At 41.0% G+C, this 12,830-nt stretch overlaps 1 protein-coding gene and 1 long non-coding RNA gene across 5 annotated transcripts in view; both read right to left on the reverse strand.

Moving 5' to 3' along the window:
* gtpbp2a (GTP binding protein 2a) overlaps positions 1–12,830 on the reverse strand; it is a 41,875-nt gene that overhangs the window by 9,558 nt on the left and 19,487 nt on the right. For all 4 annotated transcript variants that reach the window (XR_013206006.1, XR_013206007.1, XR_013206008.1 and 1 more), the window contains exons 8-9: positions 12,285–12,420; positions 8,942–9,000 (exon numbers count right to left, since the gene is read on the reverse strand). Coding sequence is in view for 1 of the 4 variants with exons in the window: in XM_077237638.1 (XP_077093753.1) it covers positions 8,942–9,000; positions 12,285–12,420 (195 nt within the window). In the remaining 3 variants the exon portion in view is untranslated. The remainder of the gene's footprint in view (positions 1–8,941; positions 9,001–12,284; positions 12,421–12,830) is intronic.
* On the reverse strand, positions 7,509–8,385 carry LOC143745511 (uncharacterized). The gene is made up of 3 exons (XR_013206009.1): positions 8,329–8,385; positions 8,010–8,125; positions 7,509–7,555 (listed from the first exon to the last, which is right to left on the reverse strand). It is a non-coding gene; the product is annotated as an uncharacterized LOC143745511 (long non-coding RNA).

The raw sequence follows: 12,830 nt of genomic DNA on the forward strand, positions 1-12,830 counted from the left end.
CGTTTACCGGTGCGGAGCGCAGTGCATGGAGGGACGTTACCTTTTTCTGCCTTGTTTGCCTGCACTGACTGTATATGCAGGTACAGGTGGTACTGGGAATTTGACTGCTCTTTCTCTGCCACAATTGTGAGACTTCCTAGCTTCCCAGTATAGGCCTGTACGCGCCTCTCCTCTTCCGAAATGAGCAACTCAACCGAGTGCACGCATGTGGGCAGCTCCTGTTGCAGCAGTGCTGGTAGCCATAGCAACGAGGGAGAGTGACAATTGCCCAGTCAATCAGAGCACTCGGCCCAAATGGAATAATGAGCTGTGTTTATTGCAGCCCTGAGAGGACTACAGACACTCTATTTTTATAAACTCCTTTTCAGAGTACTTACATTTTAGATATGTATTGGTATATAAAGACAATTTAAATAAATTTGGTAAAAAGTGTTTTAGAAACACATTGCCTACCCTGCCTTTAAATTAAAGTTACTTTTTCAAATAAGTAACACAATTTACTTTGTTTTCCCATTTATTGACTGACAGCTCTCCTGCCCCAATGTTGAGACAAATCGAAGTGCAGAGGCGTTTAGCTTAAACATGACGTTATTGTAGTTCTAGATTAAATGTAAGCATTTACTCATCTAACGTGTACAAAAAAGAATATTCCTCAAATAAAAAGTATACTATACTCTACCTATACTGTACACCACTGTACTCTACCTCTACTGTACACCACTGTACTCTACATCTACTGTACACTACTGTACTCTACCTCTACTGTACACTACTGTACTCTACCTCTACTGTACACTACTGTACTCTACCTCTACTGTACACCACTGTACTCTACCTCTACTGTACACCACTGTACTCTACCTCTACTGTACACTACTGTACTCTACATCTACTGTACACCACTGTGCTCTACCTCTACTGTACACCACTGTACTCTACATCTACTGTACTCTACATCTACTGTACACCACTGTACTCTACCTCAACTGTACACTACTGTACTCTACCTCTACTGTACTCCACTGTACTCTACATCTACTGTACACTACTGTACTCTACCTCTACTGTACACTACTGTACTCTACCTCTACTGTACACCACTGTACTCTACCTCTACTGTACACCACTGTACTCTACATCTACTGTACACCATTGTACTCTACCTCTACTGTACACCACTGTACTCTACATCTACTGTACTCTACATCTACTGCACACTACTGTACTCTACCTCAACTGTACACTATTGTACTCTACCTCTACTGTACACTACTGTACTCTACCTCTACTGTACACCACTGTACTCTACCTCTACTGTACACCACTGTACTCTACATCTACTGTACACCACTGTACTCTACCTCAACTGTACACTACTGTACTCTACCTCTACTGTACACTACTGTACTCTACCTCTACTGTACACCACTGTACTCTACATCTACTGTACACCACTGTACTCTACATCTACTGTACACTACTGTACTCTACATCTACTGTACACCACTGTACTCTACCTCTACTGTACACTACTGTACTCTACATCTACTGTACACTACTGTACTCTACATCTACTGTACACCACTGTACTCTACCTCTACTGTACACCACTGTACTCTACCTCTACTGTACACCACTGTACTCTACCTCTACTGCACACCACTGTACACTACCTCTACTGTACACCACTGTACTCTACCTCAACTGTACACCACTGTACTCTACCTCTACTGTACACCACTGTACTCTACCTCTACTGTACACTACTGTACTCTACCTCAACTGTACACCACTGTACTCTACATCTACTGTACACCACTGGACTCTACCTCTACTGTACACCACTGGACTCTACCTCTACTGTACACCACTGTACTCTACCTCTACTGTACACCACTGTACTCTACATCTACTGTACACCACTGTACTCTACCTCTACTGTACACCACTGTACTCTACATCTACTGCACACCACTGTACTCTACATCTACTGTACACCACTGTACTCTACCTCTACTGTACACTACTGTACTCTACATCTACTGTACACCACTGTACTCTACCTCTACTGTACACCACTGTGCTCTACCTCTACTGTACACCACTGTATTCTACATCTACTGTACACCACTGTACTCTACCTCTACTGTACACCACTGTACTCTACCTCTACTGTACACCACTGTACTCCACCTCTACTGTACACCACTGTACTCTACCTCTACTGTACACCACTGTACTCTACCTCTACTGTACACCACTGTACACTACATCTACTGTACACCACTGTACTCTACCTCTACTGTACACCACTGTGCTCTACCTCTACTGTACACCACTGTACTCTACCTCTACTGTACACCACTGTACTCTACCTCTACTGTACAACACTGTACTCTACCTCTACTGTACAACACTGTACTCTACATCTACTGAACACAACTGTACTCTACCTCTACTGAACACTACTGTACTCTACCTCTACTGAACACTACTGTACTCTACATCTACTGAACACTACTGTACTCTACATCTACTGAACACTACTGTACTCTACATCTACTGAACACTACTGTACTCTACATCTACTGCACACTACTGTACTCTACATCTACTGAACACTACTGTACTCTACATCTACTGAACACTACTGTACTCTACCTCTACTGTACACCACTGTACTCTACATCTACTGAACACTACTGTACTCTACCTCTACTGTACACCACTGTACTCTACATCTACTGAACACTACTGTACTCTACCTCTACTGTACACCACTGTACTCTACATCTACTGAACACTACTGTACTCTACCTCTACTGTACACCACTGTACTCTACATCTACTGAACACTACTGTACTCTACCTCTACTGTACACCACTGTACTCTACATCTACTGAACACTACTGTACTCTACATCTACTGAACACTACTGTACTCTACCTCTACTGTACACCACTGTACTCTACATCTACTGAACACTACTGTACTCTACATCTACTGAACACTACTGTACTCTACATCTACTGTACACCACTGTACTCTACCTCTACTGTACACCACTGTACTCTACCTCTACTGTACACTACTGTACTCTACCTCTACTGTACACTACTGTACTCTACCTCTACTGTACACCACTGTACTCTACCTCTACTGTACACCACTGTACTCTACCTCTCCTGTACACCACTGTACTCTACCTCTACTGTACACCACTGTACTCTACCTCTACTGTACACTACTGTACTCTACCTCTACCGTACACCACTGTACTCCACTGTACTCTACATCTACTGTATTCCACTGTACTCTACATCTACTGTATTCCACTGTACTCTACATCTACTGTACACCACTGTACTCTACCTCTACTGTACACCACTGTACTCTACCTCTACTGTACACCACTGTACTCTACCTCTACCGTACACCACTGTACTCTACCTCTACCGTACACCACTGTACTCTACATCTACTGTACACCACTGTACTCTACCTCTACTGTACACCACTGTACTCTACCTCTACTGTACACCACTGTACTCTACCTCTACTGTACACCACTGTACTCTACCTCTACTGTACACCACTGTACTCTACCTCTACTGTACACTGCTGTACTCTACCTCTACTGTACACCACTGTACTCTACCTCTACTGTACACCACTGTACTCTACCTCTACTGTACACCACTGTACTCTACATCTACTGTACACTACTGTACTCTACCTCTACTGTACACCACTGTACTCTACCTCTACTGTACTCTACATCTACTGTACACTGCTGTACTCTACCTCTACTGTACTCTACCTCTACTGTACACTGCTGTACTCTACCTCTACTGTACACCACTGTACTCTACCTCTACTGTACACCACTGTACTCTACCTCTACTGTACACTACTGTACTCTACCTCTACTGTACACCACTGTACTCTACCTCTACTGTACACTGCTGTACTCTACCTCTACTGTACACCACTGTACTCTACCTCTACTGTACACCGCTGTACTCTACCTCTACTGTACACCACTGTACTCTACCTCTACTGTACTCTACCTCTACTGTACACCACTGTACTCTACCTCTACTGTACACCACTGTACTCCACTGTACTCTACCTCTACTGTACTCTACCTCTACTGTACACTGCTGTACTCTACCTCTACTGTACACCACTGTACTCTACCTCTACTGTACACCACTGTACTCTACCTCTACTGTACTCTACCTCTACTGTACACCACTGTACTCTACATCTACTGTACTCTACCTCTACTGTACACTGCTGTACTCTACCTCTACTGTACACCACTGTACTCTACCTCTACTGTACACCAATGTACTCTACATCTACTGTACACCACTGTACTCTACCTCTACCGTACACCACTGTACTCTACATCTACCGTACACCATTGTACTCTACCTCTACTGTACACCACTGTACTCTACCTCTACTGTACACCACTGTACTCTACCTCTACTGTACACCACTGTACTCTACATCTACTGTACACTACTGTACTCTACCTCTACTGTACACCACTGTACTCTACCTCTACTGTACACCACTGTACTCTACCTCTACTGTACACCACTGTACTCTATGTACTCTACCTCTACTGTACACCACTGTACTCTACCTCTACTGTACACCACTGTACTCTACCTCTACTGTACACTACCTCTACTGTACACCACTGTACTCTACATCTACTGTACACCACTGTACTCTACCTCTACTGTACACCACTGTACTCTACCTCTACTGTACACCACTGTACTCTACCTCTACTGTACACCACTGTACTCTACCTCTACTGGACACCACTGTACTCTACATCTACTGTACACCACTGTACTCTACCTCTACTGTACACCACTGTACTCTACCTCTACTGTACACCACTGTACTCTACCTCTACTGTACACCACTGTACTCTACCTCTACTGTACACTACCTCTACTGTACACCACTGTACTCTACATCTACTGTACACCACTGTACTCTACATCTACTGTACACCACTGTACTCTACCTCTACTGTACACCACTGTACTCTACCTCTACTGTACACTACTGTACTCTACCTCAACTGTACACTACTGTACTCTACATCTACTGTACACCACTGGACTCTACCTCTACTGTACACCACTGTACTCTACCTCTACTGTACACCACTGTACTCTACATCTACTGTACACCACTGTACTCTACCTCTACTGTACACCACTGTACTCTACATCTACTGCACACCACTGTACTCTACATCTACTGTACACCACTGTACTCTACCTCTACTGTACACTACTGTACTCTACATCTACTGTACACCACTGTGCTCTACCTCTACTGTACACCACTGTACTCTACATCTACTGTACACCACTGTACTCTACCTCTACTGTACACCACTGTACTCTACCTCTACTGTACACCACTGTACTCTACCTCTACTGTACACCACTGTACTCCACCTCTACTGTACACCACTGTACTCTACCTCTACTGTACACCACTGTACTCTACCTCTACTGTACACCACTGTACACTACATCTACTGTACACCACTGTACTCTACCTCTACTGTACACCACTGTACTCTACCTCTACTGTACACCACTGTGCTCTACCTCTACTGTACACCACTGTACTCTACCTCTACTGTACACCACTGTACTCTACCTCTACTGTACACCACTGTACTCTACCTCTACTGTACAACACTGTACTCTACATCTACTGAACACAACTGTACTCTACCTCTACTGAACACTACTGTACTCTACCTCTACTGAACACTACTGTACTCTACATCTACTGAACACTACTGTACTCTACATCTACTGAACACTACTGTACTCTACATCTACTGCACACTACTGTACTCTACATCTACTGAACACTACTGTACTCTACATCTACTGAACACTACTGTACTCTACCTCTACTGTACACCACTGTACTCTACATCTACTGAACACTACTGTACTCTACCTCTACTGTACACCACTGTACTCTACATCTACTGAACACTACTGTACTCTACCTCTACTGTACACCACTGTACTCTACATCTACTGAACACTACTGTACTCTACCTCTACTGTACACCACTGTACTCTACATCTACTGAACACTACTGTACTCTACCTCTACTGTACACCACTGTACTCTACATCTACTGAACACTACTGTACTCTACATCTACTGAACACTACTGTACTCTACCTCTACTGTACACCACTGTACTCTACATCTACTGAACACTACTGTACTCTACATCTACTGAACACTACTGTACTCTACATCTACTGTACACCACTGTACTCTACCTCTACTGTACACCACTGTACTCTACCTCTACTGTACACTACTGTACTCTACCTCTACTGTACACTACTGTACTCTACCTCTACTGTACACCACTGTACTCTACCTCTACTGTACACCACTGTACTCTACCTCTACTGTACACCACTGTACTCTATGTACTCTACCTCTACTGTACACCACTGTACTCTACCTCTACTGTACACCACTGTACTCTACCTCTACTGTACACTACCTCTACTGTACACCACTGTACTCTACATCTACTGTACACCACTGTACTCTACATCTACTGTACACCACTGTACTCTACCTCTACTGTACACCACTGTACTCTACATCTACTGTACACCACTGTACTCTACCTCTACTGTACACCACTGTACTCTACCTCTACTGGACACCACTGTACTCTACATCTACTGTACACCACTGTACTCTACCTCTACTGTACACCACTGTACTCTACATCTACTGTACACCACTGTACTCTACCTCTACTGTACACCACTGTACTCTACCTCTACTGTACACCACTGTACTCTACCTCTACTGTACACCACTGTACTCTACCTCTACTGTACACTACTGTACTCTACATCTACTGTACACCACTGTACTCTACCTCTACTGTACACCACTGTACTCTACCTCTACTGTACACTACTGTACTCTACCTCTGCTGTACACCACTGTACTCTACCTCTACTGTACACCACTGTACTCTACCTCTACTGTACACTACTGTACTCTACCTCTACTGTACACTACTGTGTTCTATATATACTGTACACTGCTGTACTCTACCTCTACCGTACACCGCTGTACTCTACCTCTACTGTACTCTACATATACTGTACACTGCTGTACTCTACCTCTACTGTACACTGCTGTACTCTACATATACTGTACACCGCTGTACTCTACCTCTACTGTACACTACTGTACTCTACATATACTGTACACTACTGTACTCTACATATACTGTACACCACTGTACTCTACATATACTGTACACCACTGTACTCTACCTCTACTGTACACTACTGTGCTCTACATATACTGTACGCTACTGTACTCTACATATACTGTGCACTACTGTACTCTACATCTACTGTACACTACTGTGCTCTACATATACTGTACTCTACCTCTACTGTACACTACTGTACTCTACCTCTACTGTGCACTACTGTACTCTACCTCTACTGTACACCGCTGTACTCTACCTCTACTGTAATCTACCTCTACTGTACACTACTGTACTCTACAAATACTGTACTCTACCTCTACTGTACAACGCTGTACTCTACCTCTACTGTACACTACTGTACTCTACATATACTGTACACTGCTGTACTCTACCTCTACTGTAAACTACTGTACTCTACATATACTGTACACTGCTGTACTCTACCTCTACTGTACACTGCTGTACTCTACCTCTACTCTACACCGCTGTACTCTACATATACTGTACACTGCTGTACTCTACCTCTACTGTACACTGCTGTACTCTGCCTCTACTGTACACCACTGTACTCTACATCTACTGTACACCACTGTACTCTACATCTACTGTACACTACTGTACTCTACATCTACTGTACACTACTGTACTCTACATCTACTGTACTCTACATCTACTGCACACTACTGTACTCTACATCTACTGTACACTACTGTACTCTACATCTACTGTACTCTACATCCACTGTACACTACTGTACTCTACATCTACTGTACTCTACATCCACTGTACACTACTGTACTCTACATCTACTGTACACTACTGTACTCTACATCTACTGTACACTACTGTACTCTACATCTACTGTACACTACTGTACTCTACATCTACTGCACACTACTGTACTCTACATCTACTGCACACGACTGTACTCTACATCTACTGTACACCACTGTACTCTACCTCTACTGTACTCTACATCTACTGTACTCTACATCCACTGTACACTACTGTACTCTACATCTACTGTACACTACTGTACTCTACATCTACTGTACACTACTGTACTCTACATCTACTGCACACTACTGTACTCTACATCTACTGCACACGACTGTACTCTACATCTACTGCACACTACTGTACTCTACATCTACTGCACACGACTGTACTCTACATCTACTGCACACTACTGTACTCTACATCTACTGCACACGACTGTACTCTACATCTACTGTACTCTACCTGTACAGCGCAATACTTTACATGTAGCCTACTGTCATGTGTACATCTACTGTACAAGCGTGAATTTGTATTTCCTACAGCCTGAGGCTAATTATTTCACTTACATTGTAAAATGGTCTTTGCATTTGCCCCAAAATATAACTTTTTTGTTATAAAAAAAAAAACAAGCCCAGCCCAGGTGAAAAAATGTAACGCAAAAGTAACAATGCATTACTTTTCTAAAGAAGTAACTAATGAAATTAGTTACTTTTTAAGGGAGTAACACAATATTGTAATCCATTACTTTTCAACGTAACTTTCCCCAACACTGGTCATTAGACACGAACGGCATCTGTTTGGACACCACAGTCAATAGAGGAGAGAAGAGGACGTACCTGTAAAGAGTCCCACCAACTACTGTCCCCACATCTGGCACGGTATAGATCTCATCAATCTACAGCGTCACAACACACAGACACATTCATCAAGAGTTACACTATCCATCTGTCTGTCTGTTGGGTTAGATATTGCTATATAGTCAGAGAATACAATGATATTTTGGTTTGGGACAACAACAAAAAAAGAGTCATTGACTGAAATAGTGCTTCTCCAATGGAACGTTTTGATTCTGAATACAGAAGGAGCCAAGCCATTTAAGATTTTATAAACCATACACAAACTTAAAAAAAAGTCTAAAATTTCTCTATGATCCTACAATAATGAAAATGGTTTGGTTTTTTATCTAAAATTAGTAAAAACTCTTTTTTAGTTTTTTAGGGATTTTAAGGGTTTAATCACAGTTTCACCACCTTGACCACCACGTCACACAGTAAGACATGTGAGAAAAGATTGTAGTATGCATAAAAGTCTTATCTACATCAACAGAGAGACAATTTTGCCAAGAAAATTTGCCAAACTATATTTAATATTCCTCCAATTTTTTTACGATTCAAAAATTGATTTCTTTATTCCAGAATCGATATTAATTAAAATTCAATTGCTTTATTTTTGTCCTTGCTTGTAGATGAGGTTGACAGAAGTTAGCCACTTATGTTCCAAGAGAGGATAAAATGTGTCGTTGAAAGACGTAATATCTCAAGTGTACGTGTGGAAGAGATGTGAGACTGAGCGCACTGAAAGCCCTCGTGCTGCTCATGATGAGAGAGAGATAAGACAATACAGCTGCACGATTCATCTTTAAAATACTGAGATCTCAATTCAAACATACACGCGATCTTTTAATTTGTCTGTCAATTAAACTTTGACAAAATCATATCGCAACATTCAAATCTGTGTTGGCGCTGACCCGGAGAGAGTCGTCATGAAACCGCTTCACAAACAGTCTTTTCAACCTCAGAGTATCATTATTTCTGTGATGCAATAGTTTTAATTATCATAGAAGTACTTGGATAAAAGTTTGAAGTTCAAATATAAACACTGATGTCTACGATAGCGATCAAAATAGAGTAAATCAGCTTTTGATAGAAACTTGGTGCTTAAAATAACGCAATTATCGATTACATTGTTTCGCCACTAAGTGATGACAAGTGACTTAAAAAATGCATTTGTTATTGAATTATTTATTCAAGGGAATGTAGAATTGTATGATGCTTCTGAAATAAAAGTCAGAAAGATGTGATGAATTGTTTTTGTAAATATGACTCATACATCATGATTTAACTTTTCCCGAAAAGTCTTGTGTTAAAAAAATTGCAATACTTGTAGAATCGCAATTCTTAAAAAAATCGCAATACATATCGTATCGGCACCCAAGTATCGTGATAGTATCGAATCAGGAGATATGTGTATCGTCCCAGCCCTAATACCCATGCTAAAGCTGCAAATGAAAACTGAAATGTAGACAGTCTAGAAAGGAGAACTCCATGATTAACTTAGGTTTACGTAAATCTAAAAATATAGCACCAACAAATCCTCCTTTGTCAACTTTAAATTTTATTTGCTCTATTAAATGTAAAATAGCTGTTTCAGTAGAATGATTTACTCTGAAACCAAACTGGATACAATGTAAGCCAGTAACTGTGTTAAAGGGATAGTTCACCCAAAAATGTAAATTCTGTCAGTATTTACTCTCCATCATGTTGTTCAACCCCGTAAGACCTTCGTTCATCTTCGGAACACGAATTAAGATATTTTTGATGAAATCTGAGAGCTGGATCACTCCTCCATAGGCTTCTAAGGGATTGACACTTGTTCCCCGAAAAGTTATTATAGATATCGGTAAAATAGTCTAAGTGACTACAGTGGCTCAATCTTAAGTTTATCAAGCGACGAGAATACTTTTTGTGTCCAAAAAAAAAACATATTTCAACTATTCATTTCCTTCTCTATGGGCCTGGAGTGAGTTCACTAGTGTAACAGCGCAGCGTTTCTGTGTTGTACGTCACACGTAGGCTCATTATTGGCCGACGCTGGTCATGTGTGTGATGCGTGTGACGTACAACACAGAAGCGCTGCGCTGTTACACTAGTGAACTGACTCGACGCCCACAGAGAAGGACATCAATAGTTGAAATAAAGTCGTTATTTTTGTTTGTTTTTGCGCACAAAAAGTATTCTCGTCGCTTGATAAACTTAAGATTGAGCCACTGTAGTCACTTGGACTATTTTACCGATATCTATAATAACTTTTCGGGGAACAAGTGTCAATCCCTTAGAAGCCTATGGAGGAGTGATCCAGCTCTCAGATTTAATCAAAAATATCTTAATTTGTGTTCAAATTTAAGATTAAGCAGCCACTGAGAACACTGGCAGTTTATGCGTATGCGTCTGTAATTACTAGCTTCATAACGATCTCCAGATTTAAAACTAGGAGTAACAACGGCTTGTTTCCACGTAGGAGGAGAAACACTACATTCAAATGACAAGTTAATTAAATGAGTGATGACAGGGGTTAAAATATCTTTGTGAGTTTTACCACACATATCCAATTGATGAGCATCTCTACATTTAGAATTTTTCAACGAGCTAATAACTTTGTTGACTTGCATTTCATTTGTCTTGGTTAGATTAAAACTTTTACCTACATCATCAATCGGACTGATATTCATTCCCCTCTCGAAAATGTTTCAACTAATTCTTTAACTGAGTTAATAAAAAATCTATTAAAAGTAGCAGCAATGGCACAATCATCTTCAATTTGCTTTCCCTGAACTTTAAGCTTAACATCTCCTAGAAAATTTGGTTCCTTCCGTAAAAGAGTATTTATGTTTTTCCAAATTAGCCTCATTCATTAGATGAAGATAATAACTGGATTTGGCTACTCTAATTTAGTTCAAAAAATAACTCTAGAAAGGAGCGTTCCGATTTAATGAATATGTAATATAGTGCATATATTTATTTTACTTAACCTGTTTTTTAATTTTTTTAAATTAATACATGTCTTGAAAATAAGTTATTATTTATAATTCAAAAAGTTGATATAAAATGCTTGTGCCCAATTTAATATTTTTAATTTAACTTGTATAAAAGTTTGTATTTGAGTGTTGATCATTAAATCTAATTAACAAATTTGTTTCGGCTAAATAAAAAACTTTCAAATTGGTTTTTAATGGTTTACGGTCTCGGCATCACTAGAACTAAGCATTGTGAATGTGACCAATCTGTGCTTGTGTTCAACAGAAGTCAGTCAGTCATGCAGGTGTGGAGTGAGGACAGTTTTCAGGGTTAAATCCCACCATCAGCGAGGACATCTGAGCTTTTCGTAGGGGTAAAACTGTACCTGAAACTCGGTGAGCTGTTGCATGAGCTCCTCCTGCTCCTTGCTGTTACTGAGGGGAGGCAGAATATTCAAGAAGACCTTCAGCACATCGAGACTCTCGCCCGATACGCTGGACAGGGTGAAGATGGGGGTGATGCTGGGAAGACAACAGACTTTGATCAGGCGGTTTGAAGCCATGTCCTTCTTTCATCTTTGTGATTGAAAAGTTAGGTTTGTCATTCTCATTATAGGCCTTCGCTCCGGGTAGTTATAGGATCGAGCCTCCAGGCTGGTTCCCCGAGAACTAACGGTCCCTTATGAACGTTTTCCTGCTTGCGTTCGCAGCGCTAAGTGACGTGAGACGCGCTTGTTGTTGTGACTTTTATTTTGACGGCACTGAGAACGACTGAACACACAGCGCTCACATTCTCCTGTTCATTAGTTCACGATCTGTCTAACACTCCTGTCTAATACGTTATTAGATAGAGCTGTAATACATAGAAAGTATACCGTGATGAAAAATTATTAGCGTATGTCGTGTGGTTTATGTCCAGTGTTGAATTACAT

Source organism: Siphateles boraxobius, unplaced genomic scaffold, assembly GCF_051911475.1.
Source record: "Siphateles boraxobius isolate OS27281-9 unplaced genomic scaffold, OSU_SipBor_1 204, whole genome shotgun sequence".
NCBI lineage: Eukaryota > Metazoa > Chordata > Actinopteri > Cypriniformes > Leuciscidae > Siphateles > Siphateles boraxobius.